The 25,662-nt window shown below is 35.7% G+C and overlaps 3 protein-coding genes across 16 annotated transcripts in view; 2 read left to right on the top strand and 1 right to left on the bottom strand.

Annotated features, from left to right (window-relative positions):
- Positions 1-9,071, top strand: part of prom1b (prominin 1 b) — a 37,153-nt gene extending 28,082 nt beyond the window's left edge. For 4 of the 14 annotated variants that reach the window (XM_049472616.1, XM_049472615.1, XM_049472614.1 and 1 more), the window contains 5 exons: positions 1,927-2,042; positions 3,263-3,325; positions 5,534-5,673; positions 6,604-6,638; positions 6,727-9,071. In XM_049472616.1, the coding sequence (XP_049328573.1) occupies positions 1,927-2,042; positions 3,263-3,325; positions 5,534-5,603 (249 nt within the window). In that variant the 3' untranslated portion in view covers positions 5,604-5,673; positions 6,604-6,638; positions 6,727-9,071. Of the gene's footprint in view, positions 1-1,926; positions 2,043-2,854; positions 2,882-2,948; positions 3,230-3,262; positions 3,326-5,533; positions 5,674-6,603; positions 6,639-6,726 lie in introns of those variants that run through there. The other 10 variants (XM_022681991.2, XM_049472618.1, XM_049472617.1 and 7 more) reach the window with 6 other exon arrangements.
- A 3,472-nt stretch (positions 9,072-12,543) lies between these two features.
- On the top strand, positions 12,544-14,829 carry fgfbp2b (fibroblast growth factor binding protein 2b). The gene is made up of 2 exons (XM_007230302.4): positions 12,544-13,597; positions 14,146-14,829. The coding sequence occupies exon 1, from the start codon at positions 12,563-12,565 to the stop codon at positions 13,583-13,585; it is 1,023 nt and encodes a 340-aa protein (XP_007230364.4). The 5' UTR covers positions 12,544-12,562; the 3' UTR covers positions 13,586-13,597; positions 14,146-14,829.
- Positions 14,830-19,537: 4,708 nt separating this feature from the next.
- LOC103042902 (GTPase IMAP family member 8-like) lies at positions 19,538-25,236 on the bottom strand. Its single transcript, XM_049472377.1, has 3 exons — positions 25,072-25,236; positions 22,851-23,479; positions 19,538-20,422 (listed from the first exon to the last, which is right to left on the bottom strand). The coding sequence occupies exons 1-3, from the start codon at positions 25,082-25,084 to the stop codon at positions 19,538-19,540; spliced, it is 1,527 nt and encodes a 508-aa protein (XP_049328334.1). The 5' UTR covers positions 25,085-25,236.
- Positions 25,237-25,662: the final 426 nt, after the last annotated feature.

Raw genomic sequence — 25,662 nt, 5'->3', positions numbered from 1 at the left:
GAATCAAAACCAGATACCAGATAGACAAACAAATGGGTCATCTTCAAATTATGGTAAAATGTTAAAAAAGTAGAAAAACACATCAAAAACACAACGGCGAAAAAAAAAATGTAAAAGCTCGCTATGATAACAGAAACATTGGCAATTCTTTGCAATTCAAGAAAGGGTTTAAATACACAATCAGGTGAGATCAGTCAATACTCAGGTGAACCTGATCATGTCAGTTGATTCAGTGAAAATCTTCCAGATCTTCCTGATTAAGCCCAATTTATAATTCTGCATCGAACCTACGCTTATCCAGCAAAAGTGTGCTACACAGCAGAGCATGTTTATACTTCTGTGTGCATGTATCAGCGAATCACACCAATCACAGCTGCGGCTGTCCACGTAGGCTGACGCGTAGTTACATTTCCAGAAAGGTGCACATCAAGCTACAGCGTAGGCTACGCCGTAGGGTATGTGGCGACGTGTAGGCTATGTCGTAGGTTTGACGCAGAAGTATAAACTGGCCTTTAGTTACCTCCATATAAGAACCTAAGTAATACCCTTCATAAGATGTTTCATGATTGATATATATTAGTTTTACCCATTCATTATTGCTATAAACGATATTATTGCCATGTTTTATTGTTAAGGTCTTTATCCTTTCTGAATGCTAAGCTGCTGTTTAGGAGATACCAGGTTTTTGCGGGACTGCTATGATATAAATAAATCTGGCACAAACTCAGTATAACTTATCTTCTACTCACCCCAGATTCCTGAACACAGACACAGGTGTGTTAAGGCCAGCTGGCTGTGTTTAGGGTTTATTTCAATGTTCTGTTACTCTAGAGTCGGGCCGGGTCGGGTCGAGTCAGTGCTGCCCTGAGAGAAGCCCCAGATTCCATAACCCGCATTAACCCCGTCCTCAGGCTGACACTTGAGTGTGTGTGTGTGTCCCGTGTGCCTTGTGTGTGTTTCTTTTGCGGCCCAAAGAAGATGTACAACTCTGCCATCAAAATGTCACAATAATTCTGGCTTTTATAACTGTCTGCAGTCCTAATTACAACTGCACTGTTAAGAAAACTCAAATGCTGACGGCCTTAATGTACGTTAAAATAACGCTGTTGTTTTATTCTATGAACAACAGACAACATTTCTAACAAATTCTGAATAAAAATATTGTAATTTAGAGAATTTATTTGCAGAAAATGAGAAATTCAGAACTTTTAGACCTCAAATAATGCAAAGAAAACAAGTTTATATTCATAAAGTATTAAAAGTTCAGAAATCAATATTTTTCCTCCATCAGTCTTACACACTGCTTTTGGATAACTTTATGCCTTTACTCCTGGTGCAACAATTCAAACAGTTCAGCTTGGTTTGATGGCTGTGGTCATTGATGTTTTTGTTGGTTATATTCCAGAGGTTTTTAATTTTGTCAAATTAAAGAAACTTTTCCAGAGCTGTATATTAAAACTGAACATATAGGGAAATGTAGTATCTGTAATGACTACACACTGATGGTGAGCAAAGGGGGAGAAAGACACACTCAGTATGCAAATAGATGGTCTAAGGAACCAAGGGGGCTTAGATCATGTTTTTAATCAAATTACCTTAACTAGGAGTACGCCAACATTTTTATCTAACTTAAATGATGAGTAATTATCTTAACTATCCATTTTTGGGTTAGTTTTACTTAATCGGCTTCCCATATTTCTGTAGTATTTAAGTTTTTTAAGTCTAGCCTGTGTTCCCTGTGCGAATATTGCAACGTTTTTTGTTTTACTGTATTTTTGTATTTATATCTGTATTACGTGTAGTTACTGAGCTGTCAGGCAACTAGTTAGGTAATCATACTATTAAACTGTATTTTTTTATGTGCATATGATTAGACTCTTTTAATTTACATAATCTCACATAATTTGTGTTTTGTGTGTGTGACAGAACACATTCTGGTTCGGTCTGGGTGGCTGCTGTTTATTCCTCATCCCCAGTATCATCATGTCTGTCAAACTCGCCAAATTTTACCGCAGGATGGACACTGAGGATGTTTTTGACGAGTAAGTAACACGCACAACATGCTGTTGAACTTTTTGTATGTGCTGTAAGTGTCTAAAGCTCTATTGCGATGGGATTAGCTTGAGGTAGTAGCTTGAAGTAATTCACATGGAATAAAAAAAGTCATAGTGTAAATAATTGAGATGGGAGGGGCTACTCGATTTATACACGGCTGTCACCTCCAAAAACATGTCATGATCACCAATAGTAAAAATTTAGTTTGAAAATTAGCAGCTACATGTTTATAACCCATATGTAGGCTATAGGCTATGCTACACAATGACTCACCTCTAGCTGCAGAAGCTCCGCCCCTCTGAGGAGTGCTTTAGCTCATCTTCTGGATTTGACTGAGGTTTCCCATGGAGTTCAGCATGCCAAGATTTCTGTACCATGCCTCCTCGAGAGCCTCTGTACTGCGGGAAAAAAACAGAGTATCTCCTTTATACAGTGTTTTACTGAATATTTATCTACATATATATTTGTATAGGATAAATATAAGCTGAGGTTATGGTTACGACTGGCTTTACATAAGGTAAAATACATTTGAATGGGATATTACTGGTAATAATTATATTATCCATTTCTCTATGTAACACTAACCCCATCCCAACAGGGCTTAAGTCTGTTACAAAGTATCATCCATTAAGAGTCTACTGTCAGTTTTTAAAAATGAAATTTTTGATAGCAATGATGAAAACATGACAAACATAGACAACAGTACCTGAGAGCTTAATTTTTGACAATTATTAAAAAAAGTTTATAGATTATTTTAACCATAAGCATGAATGTTCGCTCAGACATCTCTTACTTTTAGGTTTGCCATGCCTTTTTCCATGGCCAGGTAAAGCCTAATATATTCTCTTTCCTGCTTTCCTTTTCCATTTCTTGCTTTTGTTCTTTACTTCCAGTTTTCCAGCAACTTGGCACTTCACTCTATAATTTTCATTCCATAACTTCTCGTTTACACTTCACTCACTTTCTTCTGTTTACTTCATTCATCCAAGTACCTTCATTCTTTCAAATTGTCTCATCTCCACGGCAGCTTTCTATTTTTTATCTAATATTTTACTTTCTTGTAAAAGAGAACAATAAACAAAAAAAATCCATATTCCCTTTTCTTCATTCATCAACTATATAAATAGAGTATATATGTATTTTTCCCCTCATTTCATTGTTTTATGCATCATTTGTTTTGTATCTGTGTGCATGCGTTTGTTTTCAGTATGGACATCAGTGGTAATCATAATGATCGTATATGTGGAATAAGTAACCCTGTGATGGCCAGGTACAGTAAGGCCTTGCCCTTCATGTCTGCATGTTATTAAACAGTCTGCATATAATGGTGATGGTGATGGAACTGCAGCTGCTTCAGTCAATGATGCACTTCACTATATTACAGCAGGCATGCAATCAACACAGTAATGTCTGAAAGTTTGTGAACCCTGTAGAAATTTCTACATTTAAATTTTAAGTCCTAAAAAAGAACCAAATCAAACAAATTAGGTATACATATTAAACTTGCTCATTTATTTACTGAGCAAAATGATCAAATATTACATATATTACATTTAGGATTAGCAGATACCAATGAGACCAATATAAAGCCAAAATGTTCAGAGGACAATGAATTCTAAATTATTCCATCAAATTCTGAAGGAAAATCTAAAGTCAAGATATCTGTCCATACATTTAAAGAGAATGTGGGTCATGCAACAAGACAATGACCCTAAGCACACATGTGGTTCTACCAAACAATTGTTAAAGAAGAATAAAGCTGAAAAGAGGAAATGAGATACACTGAAAGCAAATGTCCACACACTTTGCCACCCTGTATATAGTAATAATATATAATTATATAATAAATAATATAATATTGGATAATTTCCCTTAATAATTAAATGAAGAATTCTAATATTTTGTCTCATTTGTTTAATTTGGTTCTTCTTACCTACTTTTAGGACTTCTAATCTGAAGAAAATCTGATTAAGTTTTAGGTCAATGTTATGTAGAAATATAGCAATTTCTAAAGGGTTGACAAACTTTTAAGCAATACTGTATGTAAGCCGCTTTGCCACAGCAACAGTAGTCTAGAATATCTAAAAAAAATCAGAAACCGGAAACTTCTGCATTACAGAATTTCTGCATGTTTAACATTAATAGATATTAATCACATTAGGAGATGAATATCTATAACATCTTGCTTATATATAGTTCTTTCTGCATTTTGTTTATTATGGTCTGCTAAGCTATGCATGTCTGTCGAAAGCATGAGCATTTAATCTGTTTTTAACTTTTTGAATGTGCATATTTTTAAAACAAACCTTTTAGACAATTTTATAAATATTGAGATATCAAAAAAACATTTTAGATTTTTTTTTAAAGAAAGCAAAAACAAACTTTGATGTCCAGCAATTTTAGCAGTATAAGAAACACAATTTATATATTTAATTTAATGTTTGGTCACAGCATCAGAAAAACTGCAACATATGATATTCTGGGCTAAACCTCGATGATTGCTCATACATAATCATTTTGTACCATATTTTTTCTTTTCATTTAGTTAAACCAATGTATTGAACAAATGGCTAAAAACAGTGCAGTAAAGATGTGGTCTTTGCGAAGATTTGAAAAATCATGACTAAAAATAAAGTTAGAAGTGAAGTTATATGTACACTACTGGTCAAAAGTTAAAAAAAAAAAAAAATGTATTTTTGCAACTTCAGGTCCAGTGAAAAACCTGCAATTTTGGAAAATACAGTGAACTTAAATGCTCCAAAAGTTAGGGCAGAACTTTTACAAAGCCTCTGTCTGTAGTAAACAGATTAAGTTACTGCACTCTTCTGCAGCATTTACTCAACACTTAGCACATTCACACCTTCATCATAATAACTAGACACAGGAGAACAGAGAACTCTGTAACTATTAAACATATAACTCTTTAGAGAAATTACAGATGAAGTCAGTTTCCTACACATTCAAAAAACTGCTACAGGAGGAGTCACGTCTGGCTGATCCACATGGCAACAGCACTTTTAGCTCAGCTTAACATTAGACTAAGATTGACACGCCCACAAGCGACAAACGCAGGGCAGCGACACAAGCGACTTGTCGCATTCTAGTGTGAACGCAGGGTAACAGGTAAAGTAGTGCAGTAATAAAGTAATTGCTAAGCTTATCTGGGCCATACATCACTGCTACTAGACTACAAAAAAATTGCAGTGCTCTAAAACTTTTGACTGGTAGTGAATATTTTAGGCTTAGAGAAGTTTTACATGCTCTGTAATAAATTAGACTCTGTTGCTTTAAGAGGAGTCCAGCACTCTGTGTTTAGTGAGAGTCACATACGTACTTTTCTTTTCTTCATATATCTGAATAAGTTGCCTTATTCAGATGCCCATCCCTAGTTTTTACAGCTTGTTATAATAATAAAAATAAGATATGTAAATATATCAGTCTCACAGCTTTAATGATGTCTGTCCTGGATGTGTTGCAGCTATCCCTCATACGACACAATGACACGGTACCCTCGGGCTTCCGCCCCGCCGAGGCAGCCTGACTGGTGACACATGTCAGCAGCACACTTACACTTTTACCATTTAACCTGGGACACGCTGCCCAGTACAGCACCAGCAGGTACACTGATTTTACCCGTTCACGTTTTCACTTTTACGCTCTTTACTTTTCTCTTCATCATTTTGAACCATCATTTTATCTGTTCTTCGTTTTTAGTCCGTCACATCCTTAAGCTGAAGTTTCTTTCTTCTTTTCTTCTTTCCATCAAATCTTTATTCTTGTATTGTTTTTCCACGCTTCATTCTATTCATTCTTGTCCAACATCCCTCATTCCTCACGTGGCTTGTCCATCTCTTCACCTTTATTGTTATTTTAACAAGGTTCTTTGACAGTCTCATCTTTTCACTTTTCACTGCATTCACTTGTGCAGTCTGACTTCCTGTTTGTTTGTTCGTATTTCTGGACTGTTGTTGATTTCTTGGTTTGCGTTGTTGTTGGCTGATGGATCAGCATCACATGTCCAGAAGGCCTGGGGTCATGGTCTGGGGTGCCACTCTGGTCCACTATTCCTACAGGACAATGCTTGTCCACATACTGTTGCTTGCCTTGCCATGGTCATCTGTATCACCAGAACTTTTTTTACCTGATGAGTGAAAAACGTGTAGGATGCTCTTAGATGTGCAGGACACCATTAGGAACCTCTGCAACCCTGCTCTACAACTCCATGCTGAGACTTCTGGCTCGTTACACATTATGTCTGCATCTGTAGCACTGTAGATTTTTAATAATCCAAAATATCATAATAATTAATACCCCATTGGAGTAAAATAAAGCATTCACAATGAAAACACTGTGGATTTTATTATGCTTCAGATAGAAAAAGCTTAAACAGCAATAAAGTAACATTAAATATTTTTTATTTTATCCCCATAAATTCCTGAGAAAAAGTGCATGCATAAAATGGGAAGTGTGATATAAATGAAATGTATCCAGGGCTCGATTTACACTGTGTATCATAAAACTAAATTTTCTGTTTTTATTTTTACTCAGCGGTTCGGAAAACTGGAGCTAGAGAAATCGTCACGGTAAGAAAACCACATTACTTGTTCATAAGTAACATCTGTATTTTTTGCTCTGGTTATTGATGAATACATGTTTGTTGTTTTTAATCAGGGATTTTTCTAGAACTCATTTCATTCCAGAGGAAGAAAAAAAGGGAACATAACGTGACACAAAGCAGCAGGAGAGCATCACAGCTTCCAGGAGCCCAAGCAATACCATATCTTGTACCTGTGAACTCTCCAAACATGACTTTATCACTGTAAAATTATATATATTGTCAAACAACTGGTATATATGATTTAATACTCTTAAAAATAAAGGTTTGTAATTGATTTGTAATGATTTATAATGAGGACTGAATGAACAGAAAAGACTCTAAAGATCCTGAAAATCTACTTTCTTTCACGCTTTCACACTTATCTTGTTTGGTCCTGACTTTTAGACTTTTCACTTTGGTCTGAACCGAAATAACTGGTCTGAAAGGATCCATGAACCACAGTTTAAACCAAATAACCAAAATTTGGTCTGACCAAATAAGAAGGTCATGGTCAGGATTAAATGAACCATGGTCTGGTTCATCTGCAGTTTAAAAACACCTCTTCAGACGGTTCAGACAATATAAAGGAAGATGAGGCAGACTATTGTCACCCATATAATATAATAGAAGAAGAAACAGAATGGGTGTCATGCTGAAATTTGAATAATTTAAGAAATTTGATGGGAATCTGTTTTGTTATCATTATGCTGTGGGACACCGGCACTCAAAGAGGAAACAGATTCTGGCAGAGTGACAGAGTTCTGCACCACACCTGGAAAGGCAACTCGTGGAACTGACCGTCCATTTAAGTAAACTACATATGTACAGTAAACTATAAATGTACAGTATACAATTTAGCACTGAACACATGAAGCTAGGTGCAGGTGTGAAAATGTAAAAATGAAAATAAAGATACAGTAGATCTTCAGGAGAAAGAGGGTATAGATATAAATGGTTTGGGACATTAAACTTTATGCAGATGTTCTGTACAATTCAAAAAGGCTCTTCTTCACACTTGTGAATCTGATTTACAGATGTTTAATAAATAATCTTTATATTTGAGAGTGTGGTTTTGATAACATAAAGACTTCAGACAGGATTTGTTTACCACACAGAGTTATAGATGTTCTACTGAATGTTCCTTTCTACTCATTGTTATCAGGAATGTTTTTGGACTTTTGTATTTTTTTTGTGTTTATATCAATTTTATAAACCATGTCTTTAGTGTGTCTCAGATTACAGCAAAAGGGAAACTAGCCTAAATCCCATAAGGACTTATTGCATCATATAGAGAAATATAAGACAAGAAGCAGTTGGCAGCTGTGTTTATTAAGCTTCTGGCTCAAAAAATAAATAAATCAACTAGTATTTTATTTTTTGTTCATTTTGATGATTACTGAATGTCTAAATAATGAGCACAATTTTAAATATATTCACAATATAAAAGGTTACGTAATTGAATCAGCAGACTCAATTCTGTCTAGTTCTGATGTTTACAGTGCTTTTTTAAAATATATGTATTGTTGTTTAATGAATAATGAAGACTCCACAGTTTTGGAATCAGAAATAGCTTGTGTAAAAGTGAATATCACATACTATATATATTGATATAGTATATTTTATAAACAGTCCCTTAGCAAACACATATAAACATGAACAGGACAAGAACACCTTGATATTTTATTATTTGATGTAAAGACTAAAGAAACTGTTTTATATGAAGTCTGGTTTATGATTCAGTCATTATTATGTACAGTATCTCACAAAAGTGTTATTCCTGCTTTAATACTTTAAAATATATAATCAAATATTTGCAAAGATGTAATGTGTGTGCTTACTTTTGGGAGATACTGTAACTGCTGCAGTTCCTACTTGAATTTTTGTTGTCTTATTTTCCAGTGTCTTACTGTATTTGCTTATTTATTTCTTATTTTGATTCCCAGTTTCTGCAGAACGAGCAGAATGGTCACTGTTGTTTTCTGAATTTAAAAATATTAAAGAAAACTTCTTATTACTAACAAATGATGTAAACAATGAAATGTACGTATAACTTCTTTCTGCAGGTCCTACAGTGTGTTGCCAAACCTGCTGATCGTTTTTCTTTATTAATATACAGTATATTGCAACACCTTAGTGATCTTGTTGCATTACTTGATTTGTAACGAATTTTCAACTTTAACTAAGCCTATAATTCATAGAATTCGTAGAATTACTTACAAAGCACTCAGAAAACTGTTTATGTATACACTTTATTATGTTTATGGGTTTTATACAACCATAAGCAGCCATAGTGTAAACACTATATAGACTATACTATAAAAATGAACCAGTCTATTTCCATTCAGCAGGAAGAATGGTCACAAGGGGTCTGCAGAAAGAGGTAAATGTTAAACTGGGCCAAAATAAACAATGAACTAAATTTTGTGTTTTGTGAATCTGTTTGGCTAAATTTGAGTGGGGTATAGTGACAGTCTGTAGTCATGGAAAGTGATTTTAACACCTGAATTGAATGATTTGGATAGGTGTGTGCATACTTTGGGCAATATAGGATGGATGGATGGTCAAAAAAACACTATTACGTGCTTTTTAGCGCAGTTCATGTTTTATAGTCTGCCAATATAGTGGGTGTGTATGTATGTAGGTAGGTAGGTCTCTCAGTAGGTAGATCAATTGGAAGGGCTAACAATTAGGGAAATAAATAATAAGATATCTTGGCTGGATTTGACCAAACACACTAGTAAATGATTCCCAAAGCAGGTCCTTTCATTAAAACCCTGTGATGGTTAACCAGGCTAAGCTACTGAGAAACCACCCATATGCTTACATATAAGTTTTGTTCAGAAGTTTTTTTTGCATATATTTGCCAAACGTGGTCCTTATGGAATGAAGAACAACATACTGCTCTTAACCAAGAACAGTAACCGGAGTCATGTGAACATATGTAGAGTTTAAGTAGAGTTAAGCATGATTATATTAGGTTACATATGTATATTTTTTTATCTTGCATCTGGTTTGGGCTCCTAGGTTCCCAGGGTGAACTAGCAACAAAAGCAGCCTGGGAATTTCCTGTCGAGGGGGATGGGGTGTCCTCAAAAACCCCCTATAGGCTAGTTAAATAAATCCATCTGTCTAAGCACTCTGTGGTGTTGGCTAGGGAAGCTTTGTTTTTAGTTGCCAGACATGGATTTCTCTTTTTATTCACATTTCAGCAATAATACTAACCACCTGAGTGCTTGATATGGTCAAAAATTGTATTCACCCATTTAATTTCCTCACTACTAAATATTCTACAGTCAGTTGTCAGTGGAATTAGAACAAATAGAAGTCACTGGAATGACTGTAACTCAGCCACAAAGTGGTAGGCCATGTAAAACGACAGAGGGGGTCAGCAGATGCTGAGGCACAAAGTGCCCAGAGGTCATCAACTTTCTGCAGAGTCAATCCCTACATACCTCCAAACATCATGTGGTCTTCAGACCAGCAGATCTTAGAGAGCTTCAAAAAGAGGTTTCCATGCCTGAGCAGCTGCATCCACATTTTACAGCACCAAGCGCAATCGAAAGCATCGGTTACAGTGGTGTAAAGCACACGCTACTGGACTCTAGAGCAGTGGAGATGTGTTCTATGGAGAGATGACGCACCTTTCTCTGTCTGACAATCCAAAGAATAAATCTAGTTTTGCTGATTTGGTGCCATGAGAACAATACTTGTCTAACTGCACTGTGACAAGTTTAAAGTTTGGTGGAGGGGGGATTATTGTTTGGCTCACAAAAATCAGACTTAGGCTGGCAGTCTGAACACAGACTTAGGCCCAATCCCATTTCTTAATTCTACCCATACACCCTTGTTTTTGAGTGGAACTGATTTATAAGATGAAGTGGTTGAAATCCTCCTCCAAAAAAATTGGACAACTCTTCAGGAACTCAATATGTTCTCAAAATAAATAAAACAACGGTAATTAGAAGTCTACTTTTACATCAAGAAGATAAAAATAAAATGGCTAAGAAGGGTCCTGCTGCAGTATCAAGAAAAATGAAAAAGATTAAAAAGTTTAAAGGAATGGACAATGCAAAGCAAAACATTGGGTGTGGATCTGGAACACATTCCAAATTGCAGCCACTAAAACTCTTTAAAAGATTCCAGTAATGCCGTAAAAGATCAAACCGAAACTTTACGTTAGTTAGTTAAGTTAGTTAGTTAGTTAGTTAGTTAAGGAGCATTGACCTGACTACTGCTGAATATATAGTAAATCACTAAAATCGTTAAAAGACAGTGTGATCAGCCTTAAATGAAATTTATCTGCTGTGTAAACACAGCATAAACGTACATGGTAGGAAACTGTGTGGTGAATGTATAGGCCTGTCAGAGTGGTGCGATATAGCTGCATCCTGTGGCTGTTCAAACACACACTCATAAATACACATACATATATACATGTCCCCAACACATGTTCCCATCCAAAAAAAACCCAAACCCCCAAGTCTGACAAAACCCCTCTTTCTACGTCTTTCTGTCGTTCTGCCGCTCCCTCTCCCCCATTCTCTCTCTCACACTATGTTTACACTGCAGACTACCCCCCCCCCCCACTTAACCCACAAAGAGCTCTATTCTCAGTGTAATAATGAACACAGACTGGACTCTTTACTCTCTGTTTACTGGTACAGATTTCAACCAGAACATCATCTTTACCCTACACTCATTAAATTCTGTAATCCAGAGTGCACAGATTTTGTCTTGTTAATTGCATTTATTTTCATATAAAAATATATACTGTATTGTGCAAATGTTTAGGCACCTTTGGGAATTTTCAGTAAAGAAAAAGCTTCTTAACTGTGAAGTAAGTGTTTAATAGCTCAGTAAAACACTAACATTACAATAAAATATTTTACAGCCCCGTTTCCCTGTTTTCCTTAAAGCATCTCCTAATCTCTCCTCATCTGAGTTTAATAGAGTTATTTCTAGTTCTCATCATATTAATCAACAACTGGTTTGGTAAATTGGTAAATGTGGTAAATCAGGTGAGCTGCTGACGGAACTGAACATATACACATGCTGGCTGAGGAGCATCCAGGAGAAATCTGGAATCTCTACACTTTGTTCTTCAGCTTGGCTCACAGGATATAACATACTTAGTTAAAAATGAATTCCTATAAAAGCAGGACCGGAAAAAGAGATTGTAAAATAGAAAACAGATCTTTTTTTTTTTTTTTTTTTTACATATATGCCTAAAGTCTCATAAAAAAAATAAAATCGTTTTTATATTCAAAGAAAAAACTGGGAGTAAAAGTTATGTAAAAATAAATTGGTAACAATAAGGGTAAATTAATTAACAGTTCTTACAACAGAATTTACAGTGTACCTGAAAGCCACATAAATCAATAATAATTTATAATAGTTAATAATATTACTTTTGCTGGTTATTTATTATGTCTTGGTATAATTGTTTTTTTTGTTTATTTATAGGTTTTTATAGTTTTATCTTTTTAAAATCTTGACTCAGGGACAGCCATGCACAATCATTCCAATGTGTCTAGACTGTGGTCTGTACACAAATGGCAAATAAAAACCTTGAACCTTGTATAAATGTTTAACGGCCCTGTGCCTGGGAATGCCATGTACAATACGTTGTATAATATGTTATAGGAGTACAAGAGGTTTAATGTTTAATTGGTTCCAGGTGAAATTATCTTTTTGTTATTCTGTGTTAAACCGAAACTTCCCATCAATAGTCAATGGCTCGGTTATGTGGGCATGTTAGATTATATAATAGTCTGTGAGGGATGGAACCCATTAGGAGCTAACCAACGCTCAACCCCCTTTGCACACACACACACACACACACACACTCACTCACTCATGTTAGACATCAAAATAAACAGTAGCGCAGTGAACCAAAACAGGTTCTACCCAATGCGCTGGCACACTCAGTGGTACCAGACTAAACCACACCCCTCGCAGCTCTGGATCTTCACAATCAGCTCATGCAGCCGAGGTGAGGTGGGGTTACCGGCATTCCTTAAAGGCCTCTTTGTTGGACTGGTGTATATAAACCTTGTCCATACGTCCAACCCCCTCTGCACACTGCTCAGCCACACTCCGGCCTGTCAACACCACTGTCCGGGACCCCGTCTCCACTCCTGCACCATGAGGGTAACGTGCAGCACCGTTCTCCTGCTGGCTTGCTGCGTTTGGGTCATTCATGCCCAAGCCCAGAGCAGCCAAAGCGTTGCTAACCAAGATAACAGCAACCAAGCTAACGTACACGCCAACGAAAGCACGCCCAGCCTTCCAAGCAAGGCCAAGCAAGAGCCCCAACAGCCAAACAGCGTCTGGGACGAGCCCATCCGCTTCAGCTCCAAAGCCAAGGACTCCTGCACGCTGGTGATCTCTGGCCAAGGAGACTTCACCAAGCTTCGGGTCTCCTGCAAGAACAAGGGCAAGTCCTACTGGTGCGACTTCCTGGGCAAGCCCAACCTGTGCCGGCCTTACAACAAAAACCCACGCCATTACTTCACCCAGGTCATGTGGGAGCTGCGCAAGCTCCCCAACGCCTGCCAGGGACCCCGCGTCTACAAGCCACAGATGTGCCGCACAGCTGGGGATGAAGCTCAGATGGTCTTCCACAATTCCTGGCCTAAGACAACCACCTCAGCGCCAGTGACGGCTCCGCAGGACCGCAGCCAAAGCCAGCCGAAACAACCACAGCCACCCAAGACCAGCGCCACCCCCAAACCACCAACCGCGGCCAAAGCCGTCCCCAAAACCCCCAAACAACCCACCAAACCTGTGCTGCCCCGCAAGCCCAGCAAGACCACCACAGCAAAACCCACCACAGAACCAGAGAACCGAGCTACTAAACTGGCAGAGGAGTACTGCTGGAGCGGCATCCAGAACGTCTGTGCCTATTTCATCGGCTGGTTTCTAAACCAGTAACTACTTACACTGGTGAGTTACTTAACTTAGACGCTTACCTTACTGATGTAGTAATATTAATACCCTTTGCAAACATCTAGAACTTTTGAATGAAGAATATGTTTTTACCTTTAACCTGTTTAACATATTATATACTTACAGAGGATAAATTAGTAAATAAAGCTATACATACATTACAGTAGTAGGATCCCATATACTGTTGGAAACAGCAGATCTATGAGCAGTAAAATAAACATAATTTATAATTTATAACATAATTATAATTTAACAACTCTATATATATATATATATATATATATATATATATATATATATATATATATATATATATATACAATATATATAAAACTACATGCAAACGCTATAATTAGATTGTAATGTGATATATATGCTTATATTTGTAAGTAATTTGAGCGATAATCATAAATTCATGGTTGATTTTAGTGATGCTGGATGATGCTAATGAGTCCCAGATTTACAATGAACTGACTGTTGACTTTTTTTTTTTTTTTTTTTTACCTCCCCCAAACCTCTACTACCCCTCCCTATAACGTCTGCAGGCCCACAGTATAGGAGACTTTCAGAGTCTTCTGGACCTCCAGCCAAGTCATCCCCCAGGGACCTGAACTGTGTGTGTGTGTGTGTGTGTGTGTGTGTGCCTATGTATGTATGTCAGAAAACCTCGGTTAACACTTTAACATCCTTAACAAGAAAAAGTGATAGAATATTTTTCTAATTTAGTATTTTTAGTTTGGAGCAATAATAAAAATCTTTTTTTTAATTAAATACAAATTTCTGTTCAATAATTGAGATAACACTTTGTGGTAATAACGAACCACAAATGAAAAAAAAAACTGTTGTAAAAAGTTATGTAATTCCATTCAATAAGACCTCTGAAACTACATTTTCTGGAAATACTATACTAACCTAAGAAAATACCATAGAAAACAACGTGTTGAGTGATTTGCGCATAAAAATCCATACTAGTGAACGAAACAGTTCCCTCTAGTGGATCACTTTAGACTACAGACTTCTGTTGATTGTTGGAGATTGTCAGGTTGGGTTTAGTTGAACACATTTAATAAACATAGATTATGGTGTTATGTATCACTAATACTTTTCACTGCTGAGAATTAGTGAACAGTATGAACACTCTTTTAACTTTGATGTTTCTGACATTTCTATATCTGACAGTGGTATTCTTTTTTTAATGTAAATTTGTAATAAAATTAACATTGACCTTCTTTGTCTTGTTTTTATTTCATATTTAACTGTGTTGGGACACACAAATAAATATAAAAGTAAAAAATGAAAAGAATAAAAAATGAGCACAACAGAGAAGAACTATTGATAACTCATAATAACTTTAAAAAGATTAGCTAATTTGACATTTTAACACATTTATTTTTTTACATTTAAACAGAAATCAGAAAAGAGAAGCATTTTTACTGACAATGTTTGTGGTGTACACAGGCTTTGTTACGTCATAAACTTTATTGTTAAGCTTGTCTGAAACGTGATGATGGCAGATGCCTGGGCACATCTCCAAAACTGCTGGGAACATTTAAAGTTTATAAAGAGACACTTAAAGTTTATAAATATACATAGGGGTTCTTACCTGGTGGCCATTTAAACACCCGTTCTTGTAAAATCATTGGAGCTCCAGATGTGCTACAAAAGGAGGGGAGGAGGGGGGTCTGCTTACTGGAACACTCCTTACTGTGGGAAAGAAAAGTCAAGTGAAAATTAAAGGTATTTGTACGTTATACTAAAGACTCACATTGCAGGGTCAGAACTAACTGTGGTTTAATAAAGTTTACAGGGCTAGTGTTTATTAGTTCAGAGTCTTATGTTTATAGTCTGGACTCATTTTATTTCCCTTTTGTACAGTTATTTTTTCTATTTTTGTCAATTATGGTTGTATAATAAAATTACTTTGGGGTTGGAACTGACCTGGAGGTATTTGGGCTGTTCTACGTGTGGTAAATCCCATTTTACTTTGCCCATTACTCATCTGCACTCCCACAGGGGCAGCCCTTTTTACAAGAAGATACAAGCTTTAACAGCACATGACTTTATCAGGAGAAGCACATATAACAACTTATAAATATTTAATTTGTGTGTGTATGTGTTTAAGGAGACTATTAGAAGTGTGTGTGTGAATTAGGCCAACAAATGACTTAAATTGGTTAAATAATAATAAAAATAATAATAATAATAATAATAATAATAATAATAATAATAATAATAATAATAATAATTTTATACAGTTTTAAACTGTGTTTTTTTAGACTAATAGAAATTGGTGTGTGCACTAAACTTTAGTTTAGTTTTACTGTAGTAAACAAATTGCTTTATTGAGAAAATCATTGCTAATGGGTTAGCTAGCTTAGCTAGTTAATTCAAAGGCCAACATATTCCTTGAATTTAGCTAAATAGTAAAAAATAAATGAATTAACAATTTAATAAAGTGTTTTAAACAGTGAATTACACACATTTCCCTTTATGTTTGTGTCTCTTCTGTGCTTTTATCTTGCCTGCTGTTGTTATGCTACAGCTATTTAGCTAGCTAGGTTAGAATTAGCCCTAGCTGAGTGTTAGCTTAGACATTTAGCCTAGCTAGCTAACCAACAGTTTCTCAGTGTAAAAAATTGCAGCTATAGCTACATATGTGTGTTTTCTTTATCAATTTCACCATGTTTAATAAATATGTTATAAAAAACGTAGCTTACCTGAACAACTGCTGCTCTTTTTAAAGGCTTTTTGGTTTGTTTGTTTGTTTTTCTTCTCAGTTTAAACCTTTAGTTTTCACCCTCCTCAGTTTCTCCTTCCAGCTAAACTGGAGCCTAAATTATCCACGGGTGAAATGATAGAACACCTGTACTGTTTAATTAATTTATATGTTTATAATTAGAAATAATTACTTAATTCAATAAAATTACTGTAATGACCAATGTTATGTTTATTATTAGGCAATGAAATTTGCCCCACAAATGAGGGAAAACAATAACAAAGCTACTGCGCATGTCTGTTCCTTCGACGCTTCCGGTGGCGCTATTTTCAAGCATCCAGCTGTCAAAATGAGAGCGCATATTTCGCAAGTCACCCGAACACAGAGCAAACACGCTATAGTCAGAAATTATTAATAAGTGATAAGCGTGTTTACTATGGAGGACCAAGTATAAATAAATAAATGTTGAAATAAATAAATGAATAAATAAATAAATGTTGACATAAATAAATGCACATATAAATGAATACAAATATATATAAATATAAGAAATGTATTTATTAATTTATTTATTTACCTTATTATTTGTGCATGTATTTATTTATTTATTTATTTATTCATTTATGTGTGCATTTATATATATTTATTAATTTCAACATTCATTTATTTATTTATATATTTATACATTTATATGTGTATTTATTTATACTTTATTTATCCTCCATAGTTTACTTGTTTAAAGAACAATTAGACCTGATTTTCAATGTTTGTGACTCTCAGATTAGGTGAAGTTTGCATTCAATTCTCTCATGAGCACATACTGTAATTTAAGCAATATTTGTAGTTTTGTGGTAATTGTGATAAAAACCTGGCTTATTTTTCTTTAGTTGTAATGCGGTCTCTTACTTTTGGAAGGGGTTTTAATTGTTTAATTGTATATATATATATATTACAAAAATTACATTTCTAAAAATCTATGATTAATTTTTTTAACAAACTATTTTTTTCTAATTTTATGTGTTAGAGCCAAGCAAGTGTTCTCATAATTATATCATAATTATAATATTTATAATGTACACAATATCTTACACAATCCAAAAACACAAAACTTAATGAGTAAAATAATGAATTTGGGTACAGATTAACCTGGTTACCTGGAATTATTTAGAGCAACGTACACAACAAATTAGTTATTAACCCAAATAACTATAGTTCAAATCAATCATACTTATAATAATAAGTATATAAATAATTATTTGAGCTCTGATTCTACCAGAAATACAGAACCTTACTTCTAGCAACACATCATTACTAGAATATGACTGTAAAGATTACTAAACCTTGCAAAAACCTGTGGGGAAAGAAGTCCACAGTAACATGCATTAGAAGCTTAATAGATTAGATTAAGGCTTTACTTGTATGCTTCAGTGGTGAAGATCATGAGTTACCGGTTTGTTTGTTGTGAGAACATGATCTCGATCTGACCTGACTATACTCTTCTCATGTTTGAGCTAAACAGCTGTTCAGATTGCAGTTTAACCTGATTTATTACACAGATAATTACTACAGCTATTAACAAATGATCAATGCAACATTGCACTAAAATGCTTTTCCAGAATACAAGACATTCTTCCTGTATTTACTTTCTTGCTCCAACCCCAGACAGCTCTGACCAATAAGCAGACAGGAGTGCTCACATGGTTTGTTGTGATGCATTTGTTGCCCTTGCAGTTTTCCTTATGTGAAACCAAACCAAATCAAGGGGAGGATGCTCCCAGCTTGAACTACAGAACTACAGAGAAATGAACCACAGCTGTTCAAACTATTTTTATTTTTTAATATTTAATAAAAGTATTATTTGGCACTTTTAAGATAAGCAACAGCAATACGCAGTTAGTAAATTTTTTTGTTCTTATAAGACAATACATACTTCATGGTAGCATTTGTAGCAGGACATGCTATCAAAGAAAGCCATCACACGAAACTCAACAACATATAAAGCAGCTACAGCCAAGCAAAGGTGTACTTGCAAGTTTCTGCAAATCCTGAGGTAGATAAACCTCCAGCTCTAATCCCTGATTTTAGGCCACGTTTTATATTGGCTTCAGTGGAACAAAAGCCAGATTAACAGTCCTGGGCGCTGGGTGATGTTGGTGTAATTATCTGATTATGGAACAAGGTCCACCATGAATTACAGTGACAGAGTGCAGTGATAAGAGTTAATTGGGTTGACAGGACTGGGAAAGGTGTTGACGTTTCTACTGAAATCAGTGAAAACAGCCTTTATGCAGAGCTTTCTGTGGTAGAATAGTAGCAGAATAGATTGCGTTGTTTTGTTTTTGCGTTGGTCTGCTATCTGGAACCAGCTGCAGATTATTTTTGTCTTTATTTCATGTAGCTTCTGTGTTTCGAGATGCTTTACTGGCTTAGAATTTCAAAGGTCTACACAAACAGTGCTCTGTGGGTCATGTTCACTCAGCACAGTGTATGATTGGCTCAGTTTTGAGTAAAAAAAGTTTCTGAATTTTTTTCTGTAGAATGTCATTACAAAGTGTGTTAGCTAGCTGGCTACTACTACCGATATTCTTATGCTTGTTATGACACATTCAATTAATTATTGTTTATCATAAATTTGTGGGTTGCTTTGTTTGCTTGTGTTGCCATATTGGCAGTGATTCTTAAAGCCCTCTGTCTTGAGTGTGCCTCTGAAAAAAACTTTGTTTGAAGGGCCATGTAGGCCTTAAATTCGTCACCTTATATTTTTCATACTGTCTTCATATTTGGATGAAAAAAATGTAAACTGTTCAACCTGTGATGGTAAAATTTTGTGATAATTAAAATAATTTAAGACAATCAAAAAGTATCTTTAACACAAATCAAGGTTATCATGAATAATACAGCATTATTGCAACTCTTGGATCAACCATGCTTTCAGCAAATGCCAATTTCTACTAAAATTGTCCACCCTGTTATGCATGCACGACAGACAATAAAAAATAAGAATAAGAAAGGATTAAGCAGAAAAATATGATTACTTTGTAGTTTGAATCTTATAAATGTGTTGAATAGTCATAAAAAGTCATTGATTAAACATTTTCTTAAAGTTATGAGACTACTATTGGGATAATGACTCATGTAAATATATTTATACCACACTAATACAGTACTTTGCTATACAACGCTGTGTGTGGTAACCTGTATTAGGCTATTAACTATCATGACTACTGTTGTTTGTTCTTTTTTGTGCAGTTAATCACGCTTTTAGTCAGACACACCATCGTCTTTATCAACATCTGGAGGAAAATGACTGTCCCTGACCACATTCCAGTGGCTACAGTGCTCAGATTAGCTCCAGTGACGGCCAGTACTGCTTGGTCTGTAAAGAACTGCATAGGATCCTCTAAAATTTTGCTGATCCAGGAAACAAACGAGAAGTTCTTCTCTTCTTCTTGTTTTCTCCTCCTCTCCTCCTCCTCCTCCTCCTCCTTTATCGTTCTCTGAGCCTGCTTGTACATCGCGTTGGAGTAGTACCGGCCACCGTTCCTTCTTAACAAGGCTGACATTTTCTCCAGCAGCTTCGTCACCTGGGCGCTGTTCTTGGTTGATGTATTGTCCAGTGCATGATATCTTCCCCCACAGCTGTTAATCAGACTAATGAGGTCTCTGCTCTCTTTAATGAAGGCATCTACGGTCTTGGCCTTAACCTGGTCGACGTGGGTGAAGAGAACGATTGTGTACATTAAGGCATCTACTCCAAAGTTCTCCTGAATCCACTTCACAGCGTTCCTCTCTTCTTCAGTGTACCTTCCAAGTCTGATTAGCAGCAGGAACACATGAGGACCAGGAACGGACATACGGACACACTTCTCCAGCTCCTCTTTCAGCTGCTCTGTAGTCCTGGATGTCTCTAAAATCCCTGGAGTGTCAATGACTGTGATCAGCCTTCCACCAACCCTGGTAGATCCCATCTCACAATGCTGGGTCACAGAAGCCTGTGAGGCATCTTTCTCAAACGCCGTTTTCCTCAGGATGGTGTTTCCTGAAGCACTCTTCCCTGATCCGGTCTTACCCAGAAGAACGATCCTCAGATCAGACAGTTCTCTGTCCTCTGCTTCTGTCAAATAAAACATAGTTCACAGTGATTAAAGGGTTAATATTATGGACAACCAAACTTTTCTTGCTTTCACAGAGCATTACAGATTATATTTTCTGTAGTAACTCATTGTCTAGACACACAGTCAGGATGTATAATCAGATATTAAGAAAACATACTGAGGTTTAAGCACTGGCAGGTCTAGAAAACAGAGCTTCAGCCTGCATGTTCTTATTTGAAATGTGTGGTACGTCACGGTAATCTCTTATCTGTGTCTTTGTCTCCAAACCTGCCAAGCAGGTTGCCAGGTATAGAACAGCACCCAAACATGAAACCATGAAACCAAACTGAACGTTTTTTTTGAACAGATAATTACTGAGCTTTAGTAATGCTAGCATAGCAGTAACGGGTATTTTATGTCATTTCAATATTTGAGTGCAGCATTGGTCTACGTAGAGACCAATGGGAATTGGACTGCTTCACATGCTCATTCTCATGCAGTACTGATTGTTGTTTTGAGCATTTCTCAAATATATAAATTACACAATATTTTACACCCCTCCAAAAATCTGTTGTTTATTTTTGCTTGTTTCTTTTTATGTTACAAAGAGCAACATTTACATAGAGCACACACAATTTTAGCCACGCCCATTCATGTTAAAATTGTAAGTGTTTCTACAATTCTAAATGAAAGAACTATAAGGTATAGAAGTACAGAACACTAGACAGCCAATTGAGCTCATTTTTATATATATCAGTCAATTTTCAAAATGCAGTGTGACTTATTTGTGGTGCTGGTGTCAGAGTTCGTAACTTTATTAAGAACAATGGACACAATAAGTCTTGTGTGCAATAGGCTTTACCTTATATTTCGACTGTTCATTTCAATCATAAAAACTTACCTAAGTAACTTCAGAGTAGCTTGTTTTATCTATCTTTCTCTCTTCTTTATTCTCCCTGTCTTTCTTTCAATCTCTTGTTGTTTCTATTTAATTAATTATTGAAGTCCTCCGTACAGTTTTTGCAATTGTGAATTAAATTTCATTAAATTCTGCAAACAGTAATAAAAATAATTTTGCAAAATGCAGCCAAGTTGTTGTCTGTCTCTCTATGCAAAGTATTGCCAACCATTTTAACTGCACACTTAACCCTCATACTGTTTTTCTCTGTGTTTTTCTCTCTCTTTGGATTGCCCCATTTCGACCTGTTTACCCGCTTTTCATTTTTGGTTTATCCCTTGCTTGTTATTTGTTTTTTTATTCAATTCAATTACATTTTATTTATATAGCGCTTTTTACAACAAAAGTTGTCACAAAGCAGCTTTACAGAGAAAAACAGGCCCACGCCTCTTATGAGCAGCACCACAGAGATGCCAATTATTGTGGTGACACAGTGGCAAGGAAAAGGAATTTTATAATTTCCCTTTTCCATGTCCATCTTGTTGATGCTTCTGGGTTTGAGCCTTTAAAACTCATTTGGATTGTACATAGGAAAAAATAATGTAGGAGATTATTTTAATTATATAAACAAATTAGTATTAATAATCCTATACACAATCTATTAATTTTATAATGAAAACGTGCTGCAGAAGGTTTTCTGAGTAATGTTATAGAATAATCACTTTTGGTTCCACGAAGAACCATTTTGAAAACCAGAGGAGTAAAGAATCTTTAAATTGAATCTTTATATGATGTGCAAGTTCAAAAAACCTTTAAACTGTTCAGTTTATAAATAGGTTATTTATAAAACAAAAATAGTTTCGTTTTTGTACTTCGAAGATTATTTTGATTTTGATGAAATGTTATATCTTGTTTTGTATAGAAAAAAAAAACATAATTTATATTTTTGCAATGTATTAACATTAAAGCAGCAGCACTAGTAGTTTTCCTTAGTTTGGAGGGGACAAGATAGTCTAAATGATGGTATCATCTCTGCAATGCCTAATATATTGATTCTGAAAAGTAAAAAAGTGGTCTGGTAGGTTTGTTTGATGGTTTAATGTAATAGCTCTTTACATTTTGACAGAATTTCATATGAGCAATACTAACATTCTCACCAGAGAGGTCACAATATCCCCATAATTCACAAAAATTACAGACAGTCACTTTAAAACAAACACAAGAAGTCAAGTAAAGAGAAGTAAAGAGCTGAACCTGGCAAGTGAATACATACATTAATTACATTTTTACTGGTTTGCAAAATTCTTAAAGGGTTATAAAGTAGTTCTAGTTTCTTTTTGTCTCCACTTCAGGGGGTTTCTTCTTCAATTTTTCCACTAATAATGCCACTCCTGTTCCAACTGCTAGTGCAGCACCTCCTCCCACTAAAAGCGCTGGTCCCAAAATCACCTCTGTAGCTACTAAAGCAATGCCTCCTGCAACCGCTCCAGCAGTTCCGAGAGCTGACCCCACTCCCAGGCCTATTTCCTTGATCTTTGTTGCTGTTATCTCACGCTGGGCCTTCTCGTACATTTCATTGGTGTAGTGTCCTCCACCATTCATCTCAATCATGTCATATATCATCTCCAGCAACACTCTGACCTGGTTATTCTTCTCCGTGTCAGTGGCACAGTTATTAAATCCGAGGTATCTTTCACCACACTTGTTAGTAAGTCGCAAAAGATCGTTACTTTGACTGATAAACGCCTCCAGTGTTTTGTCTCCAATCTGGTCGACGTGGGTGAAGAGAACGATCGTGTGACATAAGGCATCTTCTCCGAAGTTCTGCTCAATCCACTTCACAGCGTTCCTCTCCTCCCCCGTGTGCCTCCCCAGTCTGATCACCAGCAGGAACACATGAGGCCCAGGAACGGACATACTGACACACTTTTCTAGTTCTTTTTGCAATTCTTCGTTAGACATCGACGTATCAAACAGTCCTGGAGTGTCGATGACTTTAACATTTCTTCCTACAATCCGACCACGTCCGGTTTCACATTGACGTGTCACAGATACTGGAGAAGCTTCTTCATGAAATGCCTTTTCCCCCAATATGGTGTTTCCTGTGGCACTCTTCCCTGATCCTGTCTTACCAACCAGAACGATCCTCAGATCAGAGCACAGCCTAATTCCTGCGAATCAACAAATATATTAGCTTAAAAGTAATTGCTTGTGGCAGGTGGGTATGTTTTTAAGGTAACATATTCTAGGAATGTACGAATATTCAACAAACCAAACATATCCGAAATTGCTTGTTTTGCTTGTTTTTTGGTGAAAAGAGAGGATCATTCATACCAACCATGAGGAATTTATTATAAGCAACAGTTGTTTCTGTTATGTTAGAATTGTTTTCTATATTTCATATTGGGTCAAAATTAGGGGAGGGCGTTATGGCGATGTTTCATGGTATTTTTGCGATAATGATACTCTTGGCGATATGAAAAAACACTGAATTTAAAAAATATATATTTAAAGAATTTACTACTGCAACAAAATAAAAATGTTATTATTGCATACATGGCACACCCCTAACTGAGATATTAAAAAACACAAAAACTTTATCAGATTTGTAACAAAAGTCAACAATCCAGAATGTCATGATACTAATACTGCACTTTAAAATATCTCCACATATCCAGGATTAAAGTAATATAAATGATACTGGACAGATATGATCTGTCTCTAGTAAATGAGAAAAGCAAATGAGAACGGTGTGAATTTTTCTTTTGCTCAAAAAAGTAAAAAAGTAGTACCCTGATGTGATGATTAGGGGTGGGTGATATGGCACGATATTCCAGGGTATAATATCGTTCACGATATAAAAAAAATGTTGGTGATATTATTGCGTATGATACGATATGGCACACTCCTAGTCCAAATACCTTTCCTATTCTTCTGCTGGGAGGATTTTAAGATATGATGTTTTTAATCTCTCGAAATATCCTACCTTCTGTTCATTTGGCAGCGTCTAGCTAGAATTGTCTGGGTGAACTGGCAAATGACTCTGACAGAAATTCCATATTTCATATCCTTATTCAATGTAGGCGAGCATGAACATTCTGCAGGTATATGAAGAATATTCTTTGGTCTCCATGGGCATGCCAAAGGTTATGGGATACTTTACTACACGTCAAAAATCTCCAGTGTGATTTATAAAAATAATAAAATAATAAAATAAGGTATCACTTTACTTGGATCCTGGGTCCACTATAGATGCCTCATAGATGGTCAGACTACCATTCAACTAACATTTAACATTAAACAAGAACATTAAACTGAATATCTATTAAATGCAACTAAACTCTCAGCTAAAAGTAAATGATTCTCAATGCTTATGCTAACATTAATCTAAAATATAAACCTTACTCTTAAAGTTTATGGTTAGGATTAGGCTCAGGGTAAGGTGTAGGGTAACAGTCAATAGAAAAATAGTTCAGTTTCATTAATGGGCATTTATTTGAATGTATTAGAATGATAGTTGTGCATCTTCCAGTGTTAGCAAAAATAATTATCATTTAACACTCAGTTAAATTCAGCTTTAGCTTGTTTTTACTGCAAAACAAAAATGAATTAAAATATAATTTAAAGTAAACCAAATGAAAGCAAATAAAATATTGTATATTTATTATCCTACCTCAAACAAAGACTTCTAACACAAAGTGTTATTAAAATAAGGTTTGACAAAGATTCTTACAACAGCTTTACAATAAAAATATGTTCTTACCTCTGTCGCTCATATTTTGTGACTGCAGTACGGTTGCCTATAAACTGTTTAAGGCTAAATAAAAAATGACAGTGAAGTAAAAAAAAAGCAGGCAGCTCAAATGCTTGATCTCTTCATGAAGGACTGGTTGAGACCTGAAATATTAACACCTTTTAAAGGCAGTGGTGTTTGAGCGATTTGTTACTCTGAATGTTATTGCTGGCAGCTGAAACAGGGAGGGAGAACAGGTTTCTTAAGGTGTTTACGTAAAGTGCACATTGACTACACTTTTTTTATAACAAGTTTTAGTTACGCCTAGTAGATCAGGTCTTTCAACTGTCACCTCTGAGGATACAGCCTAAAACAAGTTGGCCATTGTAAGACAAAGTAGTACAAAAAGAGAGGAAATTACTTAGAAATTTGTTTTTTTTGTGTGTTTTAATGTGGTATTATAATTTTAATTGCTGAAATTGATGATCATGAGTCCTGCAGAAGCTTTACTACAGCATAAACCTCATCCCCATTCTATTTGGTCTGCTGTGGTTTTAGTCCTGTGTGCTTTTCATAAATGCCATCTAAGGGTGTTTTCATACCAGCACTATTTGGTCTGGT

Source organism: Astyanax mexicanus, chromosome 25 (assembly GCF_023375975.1).
Source record: "Astyanax mexicanus isolate ESR-SI-001 chromosome 25, AstMex3_surface, whole genome shotgun sequence".
NCBI lineage: Eukaryota > Metazoa > Chordata > Actinopteri > Characiformes > Acestrorhamphidae > Astyanax > Astyanax mexicanus.
This window is presented reverse-complemented; position numbering and strand designations above follow the sequence as displayed.